At 45.1% G+C, this 26,041-nt stretch overlaps 1 protein-coding gene across 50 annotated transcripts in view; it reads left to right on the forward strand.

Annotated features, from left to right (window-relative positions):
* Positions 1–2,017: 2,017 nt before the first annotated feature.
* Positions 2,018–26,041, forward strand: part of LOC118377861 (SH3 domain-binding protein 5-like) — a 42,257-nt gene continuing 18,233 nt past the window's right edge. For all 50 annotated transcript variants that reach the window (XM_052469606.1, XM_052469607.1, XM_052469603.1 and 47 more), the window contains exons 1-3: positions 2,018–2,700; positions 14,059–14,121; positions 22,019–22,147. In XM_052469606.1, the coding sequence (XP_052325566.1) occupies positions 2,620–2,700; positions 14,059–14,121; positions 22,019–22,147 (273 nt within the window). In that variant the 5' untranslated portion in view covers positions 2,018–2,619. The remainder of the gene's footprint in view (positions 2,701–14,058; positions 14,122–22,018; positions 22,148–26,041) is intronic.

Here is a 26,041-nt window from a genome sequence, read left to right on the forward strand (position 1 = left end):
TGTAGCCAGGTGGTAAAAGCACGTAGCTGTATTCCTTTATATCCACTAGATGGCACTGTCCCTTTAAAAGATCCAGAAATAATGTGTGCAAACGGTTATGGGATAGTGCATGAGTAAGAGTGTAAGAGTAAGAGCAAGCATTTACACTGGAGAGCTGTTGACATTCATCATGAGTCCAACTTTACTTTAGATTGATTGACATGAGGATGTTAGCTTCTTGCTAGCTGAATTACCAGTGCTCTCAGAACCACGTTGTGGAGTTGATGATAACATAATTTGAAACTGCTGTATGGGTGAGATAAGGATCTAGTGTTCCATGTGGAGTCGATGACATCATTTGGACCTGCTGTATGGGTGAGATAAGGATCTAGTGTTCCATGTGGAGTTGATGATAACATCATTTGAAACTGCTGTATGGGTGAGATAAGGATCTAGTGTTCCATGTGGAGTTGATGATAACATCATTTGAAACTGCTGTATGGGTGAGATAAGGATCTAGTGTTCCATGTGGAGTCGATGATAACATCATTTGAAACTGCTGTATGGGTGAGATAAGGATCTAGTGTTCCATGTGGAGTCGATGATAACATCATTTGAAACTGCTGTATGGGTGAGATAAGGATCTAGTGTTCCATGTGGAGTTGATGATAACATCATTTGGAGCTGCTGTATGGGTGAGATAAGGATCTAGTGTTCCATGTAGGCCTGGGCAACTCCAGTTCTCGGGGGCCTGATTGGTGTCACACTTTGGCCCCAAGCCCGAGCTAACACACCTGACTCCAATAATCAACTAATCATGATCTTCAGTTTTGAATGCAATTAGTTTAAATCAGGTGTGTTTGCTAGGGATGGGGGAAAAGTGTGGTACCAATCAGGCCCCGAGGACTGGAGTTGCCCAGGCCTGACTGGGTATCACGTGGACAGTATATTTAAAGCAGAGCCACTACAAAAACAACCGTTTATGGATTTCACTTTGTACTTATTGTAATTATATTGTTTTTATAGACTTTACTAACATATTTATTTCACTTGATGGTGGTTTAGACTGAATGTTACTTTATGGGGACTTCACCTTGCAGGGATTTTTCTCCTACATTATCCATTTTTTTAATTTAAGCTTCGACATAATAAACAACCTCAAATGAGTTTGTGTCCTGTGCTGAGTGTACTGTTGCCAGGTAACAAAGGCATTCTTTTTTTCTTGTTTTGGTGTTTTGACACAAATCGCTTCAAGAGGTTTTTTTTTCAAAGTCATTAAAATTCTTTGAATGTTTTCTTTGACCTCCGTCCATTGTTTGGTTCAGGTTATTTGCTCCAATTCCAATCAATGCTTTTGTATTAGTGTCCCATCCCTGTTTTTTTAAAGCATCCTCAGGTCAGTACGAAATACACATAGTTCATCTAATTTGGCTTCACAAAGATGAAATGGTTAGTCCTCACATTACCTTACTCTGAGACTCCCTAGTCTAGAACAAATTCATCTGAAGTTAAGCAATTTGCCAGGAAGCCATTTACCAAAAAAAAAAGTTGATTCATTTAAGTAGAATTAACTTAGTCTTGACTTAAATTAAACAATGGGGTTATTGTGCCCAATGCGTTCGCGAACAGGTGCGTCGACCAACATTTTATAGAATTTCAAAATTGGAGATTGTAGGTTTCTTTTTAGTATTTATTTATTTCATTCAGGGGTGAGTAGATATACACGTCACAGCCTTTGTCAGTGTCATCCATACAGTTCAGAGAACGCTGTGACCCCTCATGAAATGTGTATTGCCTATGTGTTCGTGCGCGCGCGTGTGTGTATGTTTGGCATGAGCCAACTGTGACACCTCATCAATTAATGTGACAACACTCCAATGAGTTGTTACGTAGGACACACACGCATAAAGTGACCCGTTACCCACACTGTGTCCGTCCACCACCGACATCCAGCAGCGTGTTTTTCAGCAGGCTTGCAGATGGTGTTTCATCAGTAAATACAGAAAATAATGTCACTTCATTGACGGACAACTATCAGCTATTCTGTTGTTCTTCTGTAACAAAATGCTAACAAGCTGCTTACATAAACGTTAGTAGATAGCTGGTTTATTCTGAACTTGTATATACATTAGATATTTAGCTTGAGGTCTTTTGTTCATTACTCCTGTATGATAACACAACAAATTCGTGCTCTCTGGGTCACTCGCACAACAACATCTGCATTCATCTTAGTAGTCAGCAGAGGACGCATTAAACCCAAATCTCGTTTTATCCGAGCTCTCATTCCACAGCCGTTTCGCGCTCTCTCCTCTCATTAAACTCACTCACTCTCCCGGTCGCTGTCTCTGTCTGGGAAGGTTGCTTCCAGCAAAACCGCCTGTTGGGATTCATTTCAGTGGTGAGCTACAAACAGACACGCTCTCCTGCTGTTTTATGTCTATCCCGGACGTCTGTAGTATATTCGTGTGTTTGCGAGCCTGCTGTGTGTTTATTCTATTATAACGGAATACACTCGAATCTTCTCCCTGTGAAGAAAGAGGCGACGGACCGCCTGAACTCAACTAGCCGCTAAAGTATCATCTCGGTGGGGGTCTTGTTTTGTGTTTAACGGAGGACCCTGGTTCTGAGAACCCCCACAAAATGGAGAAGTTAGAGAAGGGAATCAAGCCAGTGGAAGAGTGTGAATCTCCCGAGGACGAAGTGGTTGACCCCCGGATCCAGGTACAGTGATTAGCCGACAGTTATAATTTTAGAAAGACACCCAAAAATATATAATCCCTTTTCATTTCATATATGATCTCTGTGGTCTTAAAAAACATTTTAACATATTCTGCGCATTGGGTTTCAAGTTTGGGAAAGCTAATTTTCACCCCAAAAAACGCACCCTTATAATAAAGCAAGTACATTACCAGTCAAAAGTTTGGACACACCTACTAATTCAAGGGTTTCTTTATATTTTCTACATTGTGAAATAGTGAAGACATCACGACTATAAAATAACACATATGGAATCATGTAGTAACCAACAACAAAAAAAAGTGTTAAACAAATCAAAATGTAGTTCATATTTTAGATTCTTCAAAGTAGGCATCCTTTGTGTTGATGACAGCTTTGCACACTCTTGGCATTCTCTCAACCAGCTTCACCTGGAATGCTTTTCCAACAATCTTGAAGGAGTTCCTACCAGAGCCGGTCGTGACCCCTCTGGGGCCCTAAGCAAAATTCTCCTAAGGGGCCCTCCTACCTGACCCGTGAGCAATGTAAACCATTTGCCATTGCTACACAGTCACACCTGATACCCTAGTGCTCCCATTACAAGCCTCCCTCCTTTAAAACAGTGACCGTCTGTCGGTCTAAGAATAAGTAGACCTATACAGAACAGAATGAGGTATAAACAAACAATACTTATTGAATATATTATTTTCTATAGAATCTTAAGATAAGTGAATATTAACATAAATAAGAAATTGTAGAAAATATAAAATGTAGAAAATAATCAAATATAAAACAGAGCTTTGGCTCTGCTGCCTGGTAATTAGTCCAGTCCTCACAATATTAGACAATTATCTTTGTCTATACAATGTAAACATAAACCCATAGGCCATGACTGCAGCTATACGTCTCAAAATAGTAAAATAAAACCGCTACAACTGTGTGATTCACTTTGGTTCCCTCTACAGCCTGGGCATTTCCAGCATCAGCATGGGTACCAGTCTATCTGGGAAAAAAATTGAGAAACTATGTCACATAGTTAAACAGTCATTTACACAATGCACTTCTGCCATACAATCTTAAATGTTACTAAGTGTGTAAACATTTGAATTCAAATCTTACCATCGACATATTCCCCTTCTGTACTTTCTTGAGGCAAAAATCACCACAATGATGTCATCGTAGGACATGTGTTTCCCCACGTTCATGATTTATGCTCCCGATGGCCAGACCACTCAAACGTTCATGATTTATGCTCCCGATGGCCAGACCACTCAAACGTTCATGATTTATGCTCCCGATGGCCAGACCACTCAAACGTTCATGATTTATGCTCCCGATGGCCAGACCACTCAAACGTTCATGATTTATGCTCCCGATGGCCAGACCACTATAACGTTCATGATTTATGCTCCCGATGGCCAGACCACTCAAACGTTCATGATTTATGCTCCCGATGGCCAGACCACTATAACGTTCATGATTTATGCTCCCGATGGCCAGACCACTCAAACGTTCATGATTTATGCTCCCGATGGCCAGACCACTCAAACGTCCCTGTGACATGGAAGACCTCAGATAGCTTTCGATGAGCTTTCATTTGGAAAATCTCCTCTCTGCTGATGCTACTGTTACTGGTAGGATGAATGGAATTCTTAGGGCTATCCAAAGGTTAGGATAGAGTTCCTCCAGGTTGTTCTCACAGAGAAAGGGAAGCAGCTCAAATGCAGTCATCTGATCTGATGGCAGATCAGTTAAATTTTGAATCTCGTGTGCCCGATCCATTCCACTGATGTCACAGTCATCTGATCTGATGGCAGATCAGTTAAATTTTGAATCTCGTGTGCCCGATCCATTCCACTGATGTCACAGTCATCTGATCTGATGGCAGATCAGTTAAATTTTGAATCTCGTGTGCCCGATCCATTCCACTGATGTCACAGTCATCTGATCTGATGGCAGATCAGTTAAATTTTGAATCTCGTGTGCCCGATCCATTCCATTCCACTGATGTCACAGTCATCTCTGAAGGTTGAGTGTTTTCAACTTCCATGCAGTGAGCCTTTAAAAGATTCACTGGACATTTGAGAGGCAGTGCTCCATATTTGGTTTTCACCTGGTTGAGTGTTTCAAATCTCTCATCCATGGATGTCACAGCAGAGTCGACCACAATGTTGAAGTAGTCGACTTGAAGGTTTTTCAGTGCATCAGTCAGTGGTTCATATATTATTATTATTATATTATATATTATGGTTCATCAGGAGCCTCATAGCTCAAAACGACTCAGTCTCTTCTCTTTCAGAACAGCCTTCACATTCATTTCTTCACAAATGCTTTTGGCTGCTCTCTGGGCCTCAGAGAATCCAGTTTCCCAGTATGTAGTGAGGGAGGCCTTTGCATTTGAGATGAAATTCACTATGATATCCAACTGCATTGAGGCGGATTGGAGGAGCATGTTTACCTTGTTTGACATTGTCAGTATCTCACACCATACGACACAGCAAATCAAGTAGTGGTAGGATCCAACTTCCTCTGCAAGTGCTTGTGCCTCCACTTTAGCCACAGGATCGTTGATCGTCTGTCTGGCGTCCAGTAATACCTCCCGAACCTCAGAAGCCTGATACTGTTACGATCGTTTAGAGATGAATTAGACCAACGTGCAGCATGGTTGGCGAACTTCTTACATTTATTTCAAATTAACACAAAAAAAATAATTAAAAATACAAAACCGAACATAAAGTTCTGCAGGGCTATACAGCTACTATGCAAAAACAACATCCCACAAACTCAGGTGGAAAACAGGCTGCCTAAGTATGATCCCCAATCAGAGACAACGATAGACTCTGATTGGGAACCATACCTGGCCAACAAAGAAATAGAACACATAGATTGCCCACCCTAGTCACACCCTGACCTAACCAAAGTAGAGAATAAAAAACATCTCTAAGGTCAGGGCGTGACAGATACCTGATTGCATGAACACTTTGAAGCCTACTCTCCCATCTTCTGTCACTCCATGACTTCACAGTTATGTTCACGTGTTTCTTCAAAACACTCCATCTTTGTGTGCCAGCTGAAAAGAAGGTGAAGAGCGTTGGCACATGCCCAAAAAACCCAACTGCATATTTTGAAGATTTGGTAGCATCTGCATGACAAGGTTTAGAGTATGTGCTCCACATGGGATGAACACAAGGTTTAGAGTATGTGCTCCACATGGGATGAACACAAGGTTTAGAGTATGTGCTCCACATGGGATGAACACAAGGTTTAGAGTATGTGCTCCACATGGGATGAACACAAGGTTTAGAGTATGTGCTCCACATGGGATGAACACAAGGTTTAGAGTATGTGCTCCACATGGGATGAACACAAGGTTTAGAGTATGTGCTCACATGGGATGAACACAGGTTTGGGATGAACACAAGGTTTAGAGTATGTGCTCCACATGGGATGAACACAAGGTTTAGAGTATGTGCTCCACATGGGATGAACACGGCTCTGGGATGTATTTTGGATGAACACAGTCTGGGGCCTGTACATGGGATAAACACAAGGTTTAGAGTATGGTGCAAGGTTTAGAGTATTGCCCTTGAACACATGTTGACCCCATTATCATAAGCTGGGATGAACACAGGTTTGTTGACCCCATTATCATGGGATGAACACGCTGGGATGAACACATGTTGACCCCATTATCATACTTGCCCTTCATGTTGACCCCATTATCATAAGCTTCATGTTGACCCCATTATCATAAGCTTCATGTTGACCCCATTATCATAAGCTTCATGTTGACCCCATTATCATAAGCTTCATGTTGACCCCATTATCATAAGCTTCATGTTGACCCCATTATCATAAGCTTCATGTTGACCCCATTATCATAAGCTTCATGTTGACCCCATTATCATAAGCTTCATGTTGACCCCATTATCATAAGCTTCATGTTGACCCCATTATCATACGCTTCATGTTGACCCCATTATCATAAGCTTCATGTTTACCCCATTATCATAAGCTTCATGTTGACCCCATTATCATAAGCTTGCCCTCTGCAATCTTCAAATGGAATCTTCATCTCGTTCAGCTTATCTAAGACGACAGTGGACAGATTCAGACCTGTTGTAACCTCAATATTCACAAAGCAGAGGAAGTGCTCCTTGATCTCTGGCTTTCCTTTTAAAGCCACGCTTCTCAGAATAATGGACATTTGTTCCGGGTGACTAATGTCGGGTGTACAGTCCAAGATAAATGGAGAAGTACTTTGAGTCTCTTACTTGAGTCACTATTGCTTCCGGATTCTTGTCACTCACACTCTGTATCAGCTCATTCTGTGTGCGCTTCCCAAGGTAATGAGCATGCGTCTCTCCATTTTTAATTTTTGCTGAGATGATTTTGCATAACTGGGTTACATTTTGCCAGTAATTCAACGTCTTTCAGGAAGTTTCCATTATCTGGTTGGAAGAGTTTGTCTGATGAACCCCTGAATGCTAGGTTTCTTTCAGACAGAGACTGGGTGACACTTATTAAACATGTAAGGACATCGCGCCATCTCTTTCTTTCAGACCACAAAATTGTCATTTGTATCAAATCAAATCAAATGTTATTAGTCACATGCGCCGAATACACCTTTCAGTGTGATGCTTACTGACAAGCCCCTAACCGACAGTGCAGTTTAAAAAAAATATCTGGTCAAGACTCTGTCCCCGATTTAGGGGCAGATCAAGTTCTCTCCACTTAATCATATTATCTGTGTGTTCAGGACGACCCTCATGGGGTTTCAGAATGGCGTTGATATTTTACCAGTCATTCACGCCTTCATTTATTATTTTGTAGTCTACTGTAGAAAAGAGCTTACAGCAAAAACAACAGACAGTGTTGTTTTTGATTGATTATTATATTGATTTTCCCCATTTATCCATCTCCTGGTCATCTTTTCCCCATTTATCCATCTCCTGGTCATCTTTTCCCCATTTAGCCAGCTCCTGGTAATCTTTTCCCCATTTATCCAGCTCCTGGTCATCTTTTCCCCATTTATCCATCTCCTGGTCATCTTTTCCCCATTTATCCAGCTCCTGGTCATCTTTTCCCCATTTAGCCAGCTCCTGGTCATCTTTTCCCCATTTATCCAGCTCCTGGTCATCTTTTCCCCATTTATCCATCTCCTGGTCATCTTTTCCCCATTTATCCATCTCCTGGTCATCTTTTCCCCATTTATCCATCTCCTGGTCATCTTTTCCCCATTTATCCATCTCCTGGTCATCTTTTCCCCATTTATCCATCTCCTGGTCATCTTTTCCCCATTTATCCAGCTCTTGGTCATCTTTTCCCCATTTATCCAGCTCCTGGTCATCTTTTCCCCATTTATCCAGCTCCTGGTCATCTTTTCCCCATTTATCCAGCTCTTGGTCATCTTTTCCCCATTTATCCAGCTCTTGGTCATCTTTTCCCCATTTATCCATCTCCTGGTCATCTTTTCCCCATTTATCCATCTCCTGGTCATCTTTTCCCCATTTATCCATCTCCTGGTCATCTTTTCCCCATTTATCCAGCTCCTGGTCATCTTTTCCCCATTTTCCATCTCCTGGTCATCTTTTCTCCATTTATCCATCTCCTGGTCATCTTTTCCCCATTTATCCATCTCCTGGTCATCTTTTCTCCATTTATCCATCTCCTGGTCATCTTTTCTCCATTTATCCATCTCCTGGTCATCTTTTCTCCATTTATCATCTTTCATCTTTTCCCCATTTATCCAGCTCCTGGTCATCTTTTCCCCATTTATCCAGCTCCTGGTCATCTTTTCCCCATTTATCCAGCTCCTGGTCATCTTTTCCCCATTTATCCAGCTCCTGGTCATCTATTCCCCATTTATCCAGCTCCTGGTCATCTTTTCCCCGTTTCTTTTCCGCAATTCAACCATGAAGGCCTGATTCACCCAGTCTCCTCTGAACAGTTGATACTGAGATGTGTCTGTTTGTCACGCCCTGACCTTAGAGAGACGTTTTATTTCTCTATTTGGTTAGGTCAGGGTGTGATTTGGGTTGGGCATTCTATGTTGTCTATTTCTTTGTTTTGGCCGAGTATGTTTCCCAATCAGAGGCAGCTGTCTATCGTTGTGTCTGATTGGGGATCAACACTGAGGCAGCTTTTTCCCACCTGTGTTTTGTGGGTAGTTATTTTCTGTTTAGTCTCTGTTACCTGACAGAACTGGTCGCTTTCATTTTGTTACTTTGTTTGAGTGTTTTTTTGATAATAAAAATAATCATGAACACTTCACGCTGCGCTTTGGTCCACTCTGCCCGACGACAGGCGTTAGTTACACTGTTACTTGAACTCTTGAAGCATTTATTTGGGCTGCAGTCTGAGGTGCAGTTAACTCTAATGAACTTATCCTCTACAGCAGAGGTAACTCTGGGTCTTCCATTCCTGTGGCGATCCTCATCAGAGACAGTTTCATCATAGCGCTTGATGGTTTATTGTGACTGCACTTGAAGAAACTTAAAAATGTCTTGACATTTTCAGAATTGACTGACCTTCATGTCTTAAAGTACTGATGGACTGTCGTTTCTCTTTGCTTATTTGAGCTGTTCTTGTCATAATATGGACCTGGTCTTTTACCAAATAGGGCAATATTCTGTATACCACCACTACCATGTCACAACACAACTTATTGGCTCAAACGCATTAAGAAGGAAAGAAATTCCACAAATTAACTTTTAACAAGGCACACCTGTAAATTGAAATCCATTCCAGGTGACTACCTCATGAAGCTGGTTGAGAGAATGCCAAGAGTGTGCAAAGCTGTGATCAAGACACAGGGTGGCTACTTTGAAGTATCACACATATAAAATATATTTTGATTTGTTTAACACTTTTTTGGGGGGGGGGGTTATTACATGATTCCATATTTGTTATTTCATAGTTTTGATGTCTTCAGTATTTTTCTACAAGGTAGAAAATAGTTTTAAAAAATAAAGAAAAACCCTTGAATGAGTAGGTATGTCCAAACTTTTGACTGGTGCTGTGTGTAAGATAGCCTACTATTCCTAATGCGATGATTAGATTGGGATAGTCGTAATTTAAAACAACAATATAACAATCACTATTCACAAAATTGAATGTTCAATGCAGTACATAGTGGCGTAGATACCTAGGTTATAGGCTAGGTCAGATACCTAGGTTATAGGCTAGGTCAGATACCTAGGTTATAGGCTAGGTCAGATACCTAGGTTATAGGCTAGGTCAGATACCTAGGTTATAGGCTAGGTCAGATACCAAGGTTATAGGCTAGGTCAGATACCTAGGTTATAGGCTAGGTCAGATACCTAGGTTATAGGCTAGGTCAGATACCTAGGTTATAGGCTAGGTCAGATACCAAGGTTATAGGCTAGGTCAGATACCTAGGTTATAGGCTAGGTCAGATACCTAGGTTATAGGCTAGGTCAGATACCTAGGTTATAGGCTAGGTCAGATACCTAGGTTATAGGCTAGGTCAGATACCTAGGTTATAGGCTAGGTCAGATACCTAGGTTATAGGCTAGGTCAGATACCTAGGTTATAGGCTAGGTCAGATACCTAGGTTATAGGCTAGGTCAGATACCTAGGTTATAGGCTAGATCAGATACCTAGGTTATAGGCTAGGTCAGATACCTAGGTTATAGGCTAGGTCAGATACCTAGGTTATAGGCTAGGTCAGATACCTAGGTTATAGGCTAGGTCAGATACCTAGGTTATAGGCTAGGTCAGATACCTAGGTTATAGGCTAGGTCAGATACCTAGGTTATAGGCTAGGTCAGATACCTAGGTTATAGGCTAGGTCAGATACCTAGGTTATAGGCTAGGTCAGATACCTAGGTTATAGGCTAGGTCAGATACCAAGGTTATAGGCTAGGTCAGATACCTAGGTTATAGGCTAGGTCAGATACCTAGGTTATAGGCTAGGTCAGATACCTAGGTTATAGGCTAGGTCAGATACCTAGGTTATAGGCTAGGTCAGATACCTAGGTTATAGGCTAGGTCAGATACCTAGGTTATAGGCTAGGTCAGATACCTAGGTTATAGGCTAGGTCAGATACCTAGGTTATAGGCTAGGTCAGATACCTAGGTTATAGGCTAGGTCAGATACCTAGGTTATAGGCTAGGTCAGATACCTAGGTTATAGGCTAGGTCAGATACCTAGGTTATAGGCTAGGTCAGATACCTAGGTTATAGGCTAGGTCAGATACCTAGGTTATAGGCTAGGTCAGATACCTAGGTTATAGGCTAGGTCAGATACCAAGGTTATAGGCTAGGTCAGATACCAAGGTTATAGGCTAGGTCAGATACCTAGGTTATAGGCTAGGTCAGATACCTAGGTTATAGGCTAGGTCAGATACCTAGGTTATAGGCTAGGTCAGATACCAAGGTTATAGGCTAGGTCAGATACCAAGGTTATAGGCTAGGTCAGATACCTAGGTTATAGGCTAGGTCAGATACCAAGGTTATAGGCTAGGTCAGATACCAAGGTTATAGGCTAGATCAGATACCTAGGTTATAGGCTAGGTCAGATACCAAGGTTATAGGCTAGGTCAGATACCAAGGTTATAGGCTAGGTCAGATACCTAGGTTATAGGCTAGGTCAGATACCAAGGTTATAGGCTAGGTCAGATACCTAGGTTATAGGCTAGGTCAGATACCTAGGTTATAGGCTAGGTCAGATACCTAGGTTATAGGCTAGGTCAGATACCTAGGTTATAGGCTAGGTCAGATACCTAGGTTATAGGCTAGGTCAGATACCTAGGTTATAGGCTAGGTCAGATACCTAGGTTATAGGCTAGGTCAGATACCTAGGTTATAGGCTAGGTCAGATACCTAGGTTATAGGCTAGGTCAGATACCTAGGTTATAGGCTAGGTCAGATACCTAGGTTATAGGCTAGGTCAGATACCTAGGTTATAGGCTAGGTCAGATACCTAGGTTATAGGATAGGTCAGATACCTAGGTTATAGGCTAGGTCAGATACCTAGGTTATAGGCTAGGTCAGATACCTAGGTTATAGGCTAGGTCAGATACCTAGGTTATAGGCTAGGTCAGATACCTAGGTTATAGGCTAGGTCAGATACCTAGGTTATAGGCTAGGTTATAGGTCAGATACCTAGGTTATAGGCTAGGTCAGATACCTAGGTTATAGGCTAGGTCAGATACCTAGGTTATAGGCTAGGTCAGATACCTAGGTTATAGGCTAGGTCAGATACCTAGGTTATAGGCTAGGTCAGATACCAAGGTTATAGGCTAGGTCAGATACCTAGGTTATAGGCTAGGTCAGATACCTAGGTTATAGGCTAGGTCAGATACCTAGGTTATAGGCTAGGTCAGATACCAAGGTTATAGGCTAGGTCAGATACCAAGGTTATAGGCTAGGTCAGATACCTAGGTTATAGGCTAGGTCAGATACCTAGGTTATAGGCTAGGTCAGATACCTAGGTTATAGGCTAGGTCAGATACCAAGGTTATAGGCTAGGTCAGATACCAAGGTTATAGGCTAGGTCAGATACCTAGGTTATAGGCTAGGTCAGATACCAAGGTTATAGGCTAGGTCAGATACCAAGGTTATAGGCTAGATCAGATACCTAGGTTATAGGCTAGGTCAGATACCAAGGTTATAGGCTAGGTCAGATACCAAGGTTATAGGCTAGGTCAGATACCTAGGTTATAGGCTAGGTCAGATACCTAGGTTATAGGCTAGGTCAGATACCTAGGTTATAGGCTAGGTCAGATACCTAGGTTATAGGCTAGGTCAGATACCTAGGTTATAGGCTAGGTCAGATACCTAGGTTATAGGCTAGGTCAGATACCTAGGTTATAGGCTAGGTCAGATACCTAGGTTATAGGCTAGGTCAGATACCTAGGTTATAGGCTAGGTCAGATACCTAGGTTATAGGCTAGGTCAGATACCTAGGTTATAGGCTAGGTCAGATACCTAGGTTATAGGCTAGGTCAGATACCTAGGTTATAGGCTAGGTCAGATAGCTAGGTTATAGGCTAGGTCAGATACCTAGGTTATAGGCTAGGTCAGATACCTAGGTTATAGTCTAGATCAGATACCTAGGTTATAGGCTAGGTCAGATACCTAGGTTATAGGCTAGGTCAGATACCTAGGTTATAGGCTAGGTCAGATACCTAGGTTATAGGCTAGGTCAGATACCTAGGTTATAGGCTAGGTCAGATACCAAGGTTATAGGCTAGGTCAGATACCTAGGTTATAGGCTAGGTCAGATACCTAGGTTATAGGCTAGGTCAGATACCTAGGTTATAGGCTAGGTCAGATACCTAGGTTATAGGCTAGGTCAGATACCTAGGTTATAGGCTAGGTCAGATACCTAGGTTATAGGCTAGGTCAGATACCTAGGTTATAGGCTAGATCAGATACCTAGGTTATAGGCTAGGTCAGATACCTAGGTTATAGGCTAGGTCAGATACCTAGGTTATAGGCTAGGTCAGATACCAAGGTTATAGGCTAGATCAGATACCTATATAGGCTAATTCAGATACCTATATAGGCTAGATCAGATACCTATATAGGCTAGATCAGATACCTATATAGGCTAGATCAGACACCTATATAGGCTAGATCAGATACCTATATAGGCTAGATCAGACACCTATATAGGCTAGATCAGATACCTATATAGGCTAGATCAGACACCTATATAGGCTAGATCAGATACCTATATAGGCTAGATCAGACACCTATATAGGCTAGATCAGATACCTATATAGGCTAGATCAGATACCTATATAGGCTAGATCAGATACCTATATAGGCTAGATCAGATACCTATATAGGCTAGATCAGATACCTATATAGGCTAGATCAGATACCTATATAGGCTAGATCAGATACCTATATAGGCTAGATCAGATACCTATATAGGCTAGTTCAGATACCTATATAGGCTAGATCAGACACCTATATAGGCTAGTTCAGATACCTATATAGGCTAGATCAGACACCTATATAGGCTAGATCAGATACCTATATAGGCTAGATCAGATACCTATATAGGCTAGATCAGATACCTATATAGGCTAGATCAGATACCTATATAGGCTAGATCAGATACCTATATAGGCTAGATCAGATACCTATATAGGCTAGATCAGATACCTATATAGGCTAGATCAGATACCTATATAGGCTAGATCAGATACCTTGCTTGTCCTTTCTCAGCACAGGAGTATTTTGGCCTTTTCTAAACACATTTCATGTAATTTTACAACACTTTCTTTTTGCTCTCTGTCCTCTCTCTTTTCCTTCCTCTTCATTTTTCTCTCTCCTATCCTTGCCTCCTTCCCTCCTCCCTGTCTCCTGTGTGTTGTGTGTAAACAGGGGGAGTTGGACAAGTTGAACCAGTCTACAGAGGACATCAACCGCTGGGAGACAGAGCTGGAGGTGGGTCTGTGTGCGTTTGTGACAAGAACAGACTTGTCACTTTCTTGGCTATTCCAACCAGTGACCCTTTCTGTTACTGGCCCAAAGCCTTTCATTCCAATCCAATCAAATAGCAGCCAATCCCAAATCTGACATCTTCTTTTCCTCCTCTAAACCATCTCCTCTTCTGGGTTACATTACAAATACGCTCTTTTCCTCCTCTAAACCATCTCCTCTTCTGGGTTACATTACAAATACGCTCTTTTCCTCCTCTAAACCATCTCCTCTTCTGGGTTACATTACAAATACGCTCTTTTCCTCCTCTAAACCATCTCCTCTTCTGGGTTACATTACAAATACGCTCTTTTCCTCCTCTAAACCATCTCCTCTTCTGGGTTACATTACAAATACGCTCTTTTCCTCCTCTAAACCATCTCCTCTTCTGGGTTACATTACAAATACGCTCTTTTCCTCCTCTAAACCACCTCCTCTTCTGGGTTACATTACAAATACGCTCTTTTCCTCCTCTAAACCACCTCCTCTCCTCTTCTGGGTTTCGTTGGAAAGAGTCTAGAATAGCCAAGTCTAGGTCCAGAAGTCTTCTCAACAGCTCCTACCCCCAAAGCCATAAGGGATAGAGGGAAGGGGGAGAGAGGGAGAGAGGGTAGGGGGAGAGAGGGAGAGAGGGAAGGGGGAGAGGGTGAGAGAGGGAAGAGGGAGAGAGAGAAGGGGTAGAGGGAGAGAGGGAGAAGAAGAGAGCCAGTTTACTGAAAAGATTGAGTACTTGGGGGAAACGTCAGCATATTCTTTGTATTTCAGGAAGAAAATCTTGTTATAGACATACACATGTAATACCTGTATTATACACGTATATTATGTTGTTGTATATTTCCAGGAAGCTAATTCAGAGAAAGAGAATGGCTGAAAGGGAGGTATGCGAAGTATGTCAAGTTGTTTACGTTATAAACAAAAGGTGACTCTCTGAGCCCCCCTAGTTCCCCCTGTAGGGTAGACGGGCCTGTGTGGCCTCTCTCTCTCTCTCTCTCTCTCTCTCTCTCTGTCTTGCCGTCTGACCTTTAAACCCTAGGTCTACTCTCTCTCTCTGTCTTGCCGTCTGACCTTTAAACCCTAGGTCTACTCTCTCTCTCTGTCTTGCCGTCTGACCTTTAAACCCTAGGTCTACTCTCTCTCTCTGTCTCGCCGTCTGACCTTTAAACCCTAGGTCTACTCTCTCTCTCTGTCTCGCCGTCTGACCTTTAAACCCTAGGTCTACTCTCTCTCTCTGTCTCGCCGTCTGACCATTAAACCCTAGGTCTACTCTCTCTCTCTGTCTTGCCGTCTGACCTTTAAACCCTAGGTCTACTCTCGCTCTCTGAGCAGCAGCTATTAGAAAGACATTTGGATTACTGTTAGGAAGCACAGTATTGTTGGGTCCTGTTTTAAGACTGGGTCAGGGGTCAGGGGCCAGGGGTCACGGGACAGGGTACAGGGGACAGGGGACAGTGGTCAGGGGACAGGGACCAGGGGTCAGGGGTCAGGGGCCAGGGGCGAGGGACCAGGGGTCAGGGACTGTGGTTCGAGACATTGGCTTGGTGGAACACAAAAACAACTTCAGGAAGCTACGTTTCAACATCAGGAGTTCATTGGTCAGTATTGGGTTAAACATGTTTCAGATCACTGATTTAATAGGTGTTCTTTTCCAGAGAGACAAACTATCGGCATGTTTATTGTAAACATTGCTCCTCAGTGAATGTCACAGATACCTCATATCTCCGTCACCCATGAAGTGTTCTGAGAGGCTGGTTATGGCACACATCAACTTCATCATCCCAGACATCCTAGACCCACTCCAACTTGCATACCCGCCCCCAAGAGATCCACAGACGATGCGATCTCAATTGTTCTCCACAGTGCCCTCACCCACCTAGATATGAGGAACACCTATGTGAGAATGCTGTTCATTGACTACAGCTCAGCGTTCAACACCGTTGTCCCCTCCAAGCTCGTCACCAAGCTTAGGATCATGGGACTGAACCCCTCCCTCTGAAACTGGATCCTGCACTTCCTGATGAGCCGACCCCCAGGTGGTGAGGGTAGGCAACATCACCTCGCCACGCTGACCCTCAACACGGGGGTCCCACAGGGGTGCGCGTTTAGTCCCCTCCTGTACTCCCTGTTCATTGTCGTGGATATTTCCTCTATTTACCAAATCATGGGAGCAAACCACACACACACGTCAGAGTTAGTTATAAAAGTCCATCTTTAATTATATGAGCTCTATCACAATCCTGTGACTCTCAGATAAATTCAGTGTCTCTCAGTGAATTCTCTGAGATCCCCCTTACAATGCAACTGAGATCCTTTAATAGCAAATAACACCCATAGTCAGTCAGCATAGACATAATTCATTGTTCAGCTTTGTCTCCTTTCTCAAACCCCAGAACCATAAACCAATCCTCCATATCAACAGGCATATATCAAATTGTCATTTAGATACAACCAACCCTAAATACAAACAATCCTGGACAAGCTCACAGAGAGGAGAATGAGGCTATAGGTTAAGATAGAAACAACATTAGAGGGAGCATAGAATGATCCCAGACACTGCAACCCTCCTTTCCCCACTGGGAAAGGTAGGGAGTAAAATATATGTTTACACATGATGACACTTTGACCTCTCCCCTCTCTGTGGCCCATGCAACTTAGTCTTGACATAGAACAGATAACTGCAACCCCGCCACAGTATTATACAAAAATACCATTCTGATGAGAAGTAACTTACACACATTTGATGAATATAAAACATCTTAAATATGTTACCAACAAATTCTGAATCTTCCACGACATCACCCAAGACTGCGTGGCCAGGCCTCGATTCCAACGCCATCATTAAGTTTGCTGACGACACTACAGTGGTAAGGCCTGATCATTGACAACGATGAGACAGCCTATAGGGAGGAGGTCAATGACCTGACAGTGTGGTGCCAGGACAACAACCTCTCCCTCAACGTCAGTAAGACCAAGGAGCTGATTGTGGACTACAGGAAACAGAGATCCGAGCACGTCCCCATCCTCATCGACGGGGCTGCGGTGGAGCGGGTCGAGAGTTCCTCTGTGTCCAAATCACTAAGAACTTAAAATGGTCTACACAAACGAGCATAGTTGTGAAGAAGGCCCGACAGCACCTTTTGCCCCTCAGGAGGTTGAAAAGGTTTGGCATGGGCCCTTCAAATCCTCAAAAACTTTCTACAGCTGTACGACTGAGAGCATCTTGACTGGCTGCAACACAGTCAGTATGGCATGGGAATAGCACCGCTCTCGATAGCATGGCGCTACAGAGTGTGGTGCGGACAGCCCAGTACTTCCCCGGGGAAGAGCTCCTTGCCATCTAGGACCTCTCTATATCAGGAGGTGTGAAAGGAAGACCAAGAAAATCATTAAAGACTCCAACCAACCAACGCATAGATTGTTTTCTCTGCTTCCGCACGGCAAGCGGTGACGGAGCATCAAGTCTGACACCAAAACAGGCTCCTGAACAGCTTCTATCCCCATGTCATGAGACTGATAAATAGCTAACTAAATAGCTAACAAAATAGCTAACAAAATATCTAACAAAATAGCTAACTAAATAGCTAACAAAATAGCTAACTAAATAGAACTAAATAGCTAACAAAATAGAACTAAATAGCTAACAAAATAGAACAAAATAGCTAAAAAAAAATAGAACTAAATAGCTAACAAAATGGCTACATGGGCTATCTGGGGTTGACCTTTGTATTTTTGCACCGTCTCTATTTACACTCACAGGGCCCTACACACTCACAGGGCCCTACACACTAACAGGGCCCTACACACTCACAGGGCCCTACACACTCACAGGGCCCTACACACTAACAGGGCCCTACACACTCACAGGGCCCTACACACTCACAGGGCCCTACACACTAACAGGGCCCTACACACTCACAGGGCCCTACACACTCACAGGGCCCTTCACACTCACAGGGCCCTTCACACTCCGCACACTGATACTCCAACACACATACAAACACTCACTCCATCATTCGCTCAACACACACACACATAATATGAACATACATTGACACTGCACACGCACACCCACTCACATACAATCATCATATACTGCTACTCTGTTTATCATATATCCTGATGCCTAGTCACCTTACATATCTACCTCCATCACTCCAGTATCCCTGTCACCTTACCCCTATACATATCTACCTCCATCACTCCAGTATCCCTGTCCCCTATACATATCTACCTCCATCACTCCAGTATCCCTGTCCTCTTACCCCTCTACATATCTACCTCCCTCACTCCAGTATCCCTGTCCCCTTACCCCTCTACATATCTACCTCCATCACTCCAGTATCCCTGTCCCCTTACCCCTCTACATATCTACCTCCATCACTCCAGTATCCCTGTCCCCTTACCCCTCTACATATCTACCACCATCACTCCAGTATCCCTGTCACCTTACCCCTCTACATATCTACCACCATCACTCCAGTATCCCTGTCCCCTTACCCCTCTACATATCTACCTCCATCACTCCAGTATCCCTGTCCCCTATACATATCTACCTCTATCACTCCAGTATCCCTGTCCCCTTACCGCTCTACATATCTACCTCCATCACTCCAGTATCCCTGTCACCTTACCCCTCTACATATCTACCACCATCACTCCAGTATCTGTCACCTTACCCCTCCATATCTACCTCCATCACTCCAGTATCCCTGTCACCTTACCCCTCTACATATCTACCACCATCACTCCAGTATCCCTGTCACCTTACCCCTCTACATATCTACCACCATCACTCCAGTATCCCTGTCACCTTACCCCTCTACATATCTACCACCATCACTCCAGTATCCCTGTCCCCTTACCCCTCTACATATCTACCTCCATCACTCCAGTATCCCTGTCACCTTACCCCTTTACATATCTACCTCCATCACTCCAGTATCCCTGTCCCCTTACCCCTCTACATATCTACCTCCATCACTCCAGTATCCCTGTCCACCATCACTCCAGTACTTACCCCTCTACATATCCACCTCTACATATCTACCACCATCACTCCAGTATCCCTGTCCCCTTACCCCTCTACATATCTACCTCCATCACTCCAGTATCCCTGTCCCCTTACCCCTCTACATATCCCTCCAGTATCCCTGTCCCCTTACCCCTCTACATATCTACCACCATCACTCCAGTATCCCTGTCCCCCCTCTACCTCCATCACTCCAGTATCCCTCTACATATCTACCACCATCACTCCAGTATCCCTGTCCCTTACCCCTCTACATATCTACCTCCATCACTCCAGTATCCCTGTCCCCTTACCCCTCTACATATCTACCTCCATCACTCCAGTATCCCTGTCCCCTTACCCCTCTACATATCTACCTCCATCACTCCAGTATCCCTGTCACCTTACCCCTCTACATATCTACCTCCATCACTCCAGTATCCCTGTCACCTTACCCCTCTACATATCTACCTCCATCACTCCAGTATCACTGTGCATTGTCAATATGACACTGGACCTGATTGACCCTGTGTAGAGTATGATTACTTTATCATGTTCCTCTTGTTGTTATTTATTTTACCTTTATTTAACTAGGCAAGTCAGTTAAGAACAAATTCTTATTTTCAATGACAGTCTAGGAACAGTGGGTTAACAGCCTGTTCAGGGGCAGAACGACAGATTTGTACCTTGTCAGCTCGGGGGTTTGAACTTGCAACCTTCCGGTTACTAGTCCAACGCTCTAACCACTAGGCTACGCTGCCCCTGTGTGTTATTATTTTTGTGTTACATTGTTATTCATTATTGTATTGTTGGGGTTAGAGTTTGCAAGAAAGGCATTTCACTGTACTTGTGCATGTGACATTAAAACTTGAAACCTGATTGAAACGTGAAACCGCAGAAACTATTGAGGAAGTGTGATGATGTCACAGGAAGCTAGTTTCCCCTCAATGCTCCCTTCTCTCTCCTCTCTTCTCTCGCCCTCTCTTTTGCCCTCCTTCTCTCCCCCTCTCTTCTCTCTCCCTCCATCTCTCCCCCTCTCTTTTCCCCTCCATCTCTCCCCCTCTCTTTTCCCCTCCATCTCTTCTCTTTTCCCTCCATCTCTCCCCCTCTCTTTTGTCTCCCCCTCTCTTTTCCCCTCCATCTCTCCCCCTCTCTTTTCCCCTCCATCTCTCCCCCTCTCTTTTCCCCTCCATCTCTCCCCCCTCTTTTCCCCTCCATCTCTCCCCCTCTCCCCTCCATCTCTCCCCCTCTCTTTTCCCCTCCATCTCTCCCCCTCTCTTTTCCCCTCCATCTCTTTTCCCCTCCATCTCTCCCCCTCTCTTTTCCCCTCCATCTCTCCCCCTCTCTTTTCCCCTCCATCTCTCCCCCTCTCTTCTCCCCTCCATCTCTCCCCCTCTCTTTTCCCTCCATCTCTTTTCCCTCCATCTCCCCCCTCATCTTCCCCCCCTCCATCTCTCCCCTCTTTTCCCCCTCTCTTCTCCCCTCCATCTCTCCCCTCTCTTTTCCCCTCCATCTCTCCCCTCTCTTCTCCCCTCCATCTCTCTCCCCCTCCCCTCTCTTTCCCCTCCATCTCTCCCCTCTCTTCTCCCCTCCATCTCTCCCACTTTTCCCCTCATTTTCCCCTCCATCCTCTCCCCCTCTCTTCTCCCTCCATCTTTCCCCTCTCTTTTCCCCTCCATCTCTCCCCCCCTCCCCTCCATCTCTCCCCTCCATCTCTCCCCCTCTCTTCTCCCCTCCATCTTTTCCCCTCCATCTCCCTCTCTTTTCCCCTCCATCTCTTTTCCCTCCATGTCTCCCCCCATCTCTCCCCTTTTCCCCTCCATGTCTCCCCTCTCTTTTCCCCTCCATCTCCCCTCTCCCTCCCTCCATCTCTTCCCTCCATCTTTTCCCCTCCCCCTCTCTTCTCCCCTCCATCTCTCCCCCTCTCTTTTCCCCTCCATCTCTCCCCCTCTCTTTTCCCCTCCATCTCGCCCCCTCTCTTTTCCCCTCCATTTTTCCTCCTCTCTTCCTACCCCCTCCCTTTCTGGGGACAAGATGCAGGTGTTACAGCCCTTAAATCTAGGGTGACCACATTTAAGTTACCCAAATGCGGAACAACGGGATGATTTCGAGGAACAGATTAGTAGCCTACAGGAATGTGGGACTGTCCATCACAATCAGGGACATGTGGTAAGCATGGTAACTTTACATGAATCTGATTCACATAGTTGGCACCACACACACACACACACTCCTCTTTGACAGGGAGAGAGACATTTCTCAGCCCCTAATTTTAGACATTGTGACGCAGGGACCGAGAGAAGGGATTCTCCCCTGTAATATTTCCACGAATATGTAACAGCATAGGGGTAATGTTCCTGTCTGCAGACTGGTGGTGTTTATGCTTGTGTGTGTGTGGTGCCAACTTTGTGAATCAGATTCATGTAAAGTTATCATGCTAGGTTAAGTGAGTTAGTGTTGTATTGAGTTTGACACAGCTCTTTTGAGGAAGAAGCCTGACTATCACAGTTTTGTGAATCGGGATGGAGAGGAGAAATCACCTACCTAAACAAAACAGCACAGACATGGCTACATAGACATACTCTCTGAAGAACACCCTGTCTGTTGTCACGGTGACAATATAACATGACACTGTGTATAGATGAACACTCTGTCTGTTGTCATGGTGACAATAGAACAGGATAGAATGTGACACATATAAGGTTCCTGGAGATTTGTTGGTGTTTTACTAACGTGTGTGTGTGTGTGTGTGTGTGTGTGTGTGTGTGTGTGTGTGTCTGTCTGTCTGTCTGTCTGTCTGTCTGTCTGTCTGTCTGTCTGTCTGTCTGTCTGTCTGTCTGTCTGTCTGTCTGTCTGTAGGACTGTCGTCAGAGGTTCCGCGCGGTGCTGGTGGAAGCCACGGTGAAGCTGGATGAGCAGGTGAAGAGGATCGGCAGACCTGTAGAAGACTCCAAACCTTACTGGGAGGCCAGGAGAGTGGCCAGACAGGTACACACACACACACACACTACACACACATACACACACACATACTACACACACATACACACACACACTACACACACACACTACACACACACACATACACACACACACACACACACACACACACACACACACACACACACACACACACACACACACACACACACACACACACACACACACACACACACACACACACACACATACACACACACACACACACACACTACACACACATACACACACACACACTACACACACACACACACACACACACTACACACACATACACACACACACACACACACACACACACACACACACACACACACACACACACACACACACACTACACACACATACATACTACACACACATACACACACACACTACACACACACACTACGCACACATACACACACACACTACACACACACACTACACACACATACACACACACACTACACACACATACACACACACACACTACACACACACTACACACACACACTACACACACATACACACACACACTACACACACACACACACACACACACACACACACACACACACACACACACACACACACACACACACACACACACACACATACATACTACACACACATACACACACACACTACACACACTACGCACACATACACACACACACTACACACACATACACACACACACTACACACACACACACACACACACACACACACACACACACACACACACACACACACACACACACACACACACACACACACACACACACACACACACACACACACACACACACACACACACACACACACACACACACACACACACACACACACACACACACACACACACACACACACACACACACACACACACACACACACACACACACACACTACACACACACACACACACACACACACACACACACACACACACACACACACACACACACACACACACAGGTAGAACCCTTTTGAGTTCCATGTAGAACCCTTTTCGCAGAGAGTTCTACCTGGAACCAAAAAGGGGTCTCCTGTGGGGACGGCCAAAGAACCCTTTTGGGCAGGCCGGGGTTATACAGGCTACATGAGAGGAACATTTTAAAGAGAACACACACACTCAAGGACTTTAAAGCCAGAGGAGAAGTCACATTGATTCTATTTATAACTCTGTCACACCACCTCTAAATCAGACTGATCACACACTGCTACTCACACACACGTGCACACGCACGCACGCACGCGCACGCACGCACGCACGCACACACACACACACACACACACACACACACACACACACACACAGTTTCTCTGTCAGCTAGTTGTGAGTAGGGTAGATAGAGAGATGAGTGTGTCAGGTGTTTAATCCCAGGGAAGATATCAGAGCTGAGGAGGATGTTAAGGAGTTTTAGTACAGCCAATTGGAATTTGTGGTCTGTATATTTTATCATTTCATGTGGGATACCATCAACCCCACAGGCCTTTTTGGGTTGGAGGGTTTGTATTTTGTCCTGTAGTTCATTAAATGTCATTGGAGAATCCAGTAGGTTCTGGTAGTTTTTAACAGTTGATTCTAAGATGTGTATTTCATCATGCATCTATTTATAACTCTGTCACACTCCCACTCTCTAAATCACACACACACACACACACACACACACACACACACACACACACACACACACACACACACACACACACACACACACACACACACACACACACACACACACAGAGAGAGTCCCTCGGTCCCTTCCTGTCAGCTGCTTGTGAGTAGGGTAGATAAAGAGATGAGTCTCAGGTGTTTAATCCCTCATTTATTTAACCTCTCTAATCTGGCGTGTGTCCTCTGCCGCCCCCTGCCCCTGCCCACCTCCTACAGCTGCTCTGATTGGCTCCTAGCAGCTATTCACAGACACCCAAGGGGGCTTGGTCCATCAACCCTGGCAACAGCCTATGAGAGAGCATCATTTCAGTCATTCAACAAATGACTAGCGTGTGTGTCTGCCAACAAAATAATATGAGCTGACCTGTCTACGCTTTGATGGGAAAGGGTACAAGCGGACAGAGACTGAGTGTCCTAGGTCCACTGTGTCTACATAGCTGGCCAGTCTACAGTATATAGGGGGTATGTAGATGCCAACTTCCACACGTGAGTGGCAGGATTACAGCCCCTATCTAGCTAGCAGTCCTATCTAGCTAGCAGCCCCCAGTGAGCCCAGTCCTATCTAGCTAGCAGCCCCCAGTGAGCCCAGTCCTATCTAGCTAGCAGCCCCCAGTGAGCCCAGTCCTATCTAGCTAGCAGCCCCCAGTGAGCCCAGTCCTATCTAGCTAGCAGCCCCCAGTGAGCCCAGTCCTATCTAGCTAGCAGCCCCCAGTGAGCCCAGTCCTATCTAGCTAGCAGCCCCAGTGAGCCCAGTCCTATCTAGCTAGCAGCCCCCAGTGAGCCCAGTCCTATCTAGCTAGCAGCCCCCAGTGAGCCCAGTCCTATCTAGCTAGCAGCCCCCAGTGAGCCCAGTCCTATCTAGCTAGCAGCCCCCAGTGAGCCCAGTCCTATCTAGCTAGCAGCCCCCAGTGAGCCCAGTCCTATCTAGCTAGCAGCCCCCAGTGAGCCCAGTCCTATCTAGCTAGCAGCCCCCAGTGAGCCCAGTCCTATCTAGCTAGCAGCCCCCAGTGAGCCCAGTCCTATCTAGCTAGCAGCCCCCAGTGAGCCCAGTCCTATCTAGCTAGCAGCCCCCAGTGAGCCCAGTCCTATCTAGCTAGCAGTCCTATCTAGCTAGCAGCCCCCAGTGAGCCCAGTCCTATCTAGCTAGCAGCCCCCAGTGAGCCCAGTCCTATCTAGCTAGCAGCCCCCAGTGAGCCCAGTCCTATCTAGCTAGCAGCCCCCAGTGAGCCCAGTCCTATCTAGCTAGCAGCCCCCAGTGAGCCCAGTCCTATCTAGCTAGCAGCCCCCAGTGAGCCCAGTCCTATCTAGCTAGCAGCCCCCAGTGAGCCCAGTCCTATCTAGCTAGCAGCCCCCAGTGAGCCCAGTCCTATCTAGCTAGCAGCCCCCAGTGAGCCCAGTCTTATCTAGCTAGCAGCCCCCAGTGAGCCCAGTCCTATCTAGCTAGCAGCCCCCAGTGAGCCCAGTCCTATCTAGCTAGCAGCCCCCAGTGAGCCCAGTCCTATCTAGCTAGCAGCCCCCAGTGAGCCCAGTCCTATCTAGCTAGCAGCCCCCAGTGAGCCCAGTCCTATCTAGCTAGCAGCCCCCAGTGAGCCCAGTCCTATCTAGCTAGCAGCCCCCAGTGAGCCCAGTCCTATCTAGCTAGCAGCCCCCAGTGAGCCCAGTCCTATCTAGCTAGCAGCCCCCAGTGAGCCCAGTCCTATCTAGCTAGCAGCCCCCAGTGAGCCCAGTCCTATCTAGCTAGCAGCCCCCAGTGAGCCCAGTCCTATCTAGCTAGCAGCCCCCAGTGAGCCCAGTCCTATCTAGCTAGCAGCCCCCAGTGAGCCCAGTCCTATCTAGCTAGCAGTCCTATCTAGCTAGCAGTCCTATCTAGGTAGCAGTCCTATCTAGCTAGCAGTCCTATCTAGCTAGCAGTCCTATCTAGGTAGCAGTCCTAGCTAGCAGTCCTATCTAGCTAGCAGTCCTATCTAGCTAGCAGCTCATATCTAGCTAGCAGTCCTAGCTAGCAGCCCTATCTAGCTAGCAGTTCTATCTAGCTAGCAGTCCTATCTAGCTAGCAGTACTAGCTAGCAGTTCTATCTATCTAGCAGCCCCTATCTAGCTAGCAGTCCTATCTATAAGAGCGTCTGCTAAATGACTTAAATGTAAATGTAAATCTAGCTAGCAGCTCATATCTAGCTAGCAGTCCTAGCTAGCAGTTCTATCTAGCTAGCAGTCCTA

The sequence above is a fragment of the Oncorhynchus keta genome, chromosome 19 (assembly GCF_023373465.1).
Source record: "Oncorhynchus keta strain PuntledgeMale-10-30-2019 chromosome 19, Oket_V2, whole genome shotgun sequence".
Taxonomy (NCBI): domain Eukaryota; kingdom Metazoa; phylum Chordata; class Actinopteri; order Salmoniformes; family Salmonidae; genus Oncorhynchus; species Oncorhynchus keta.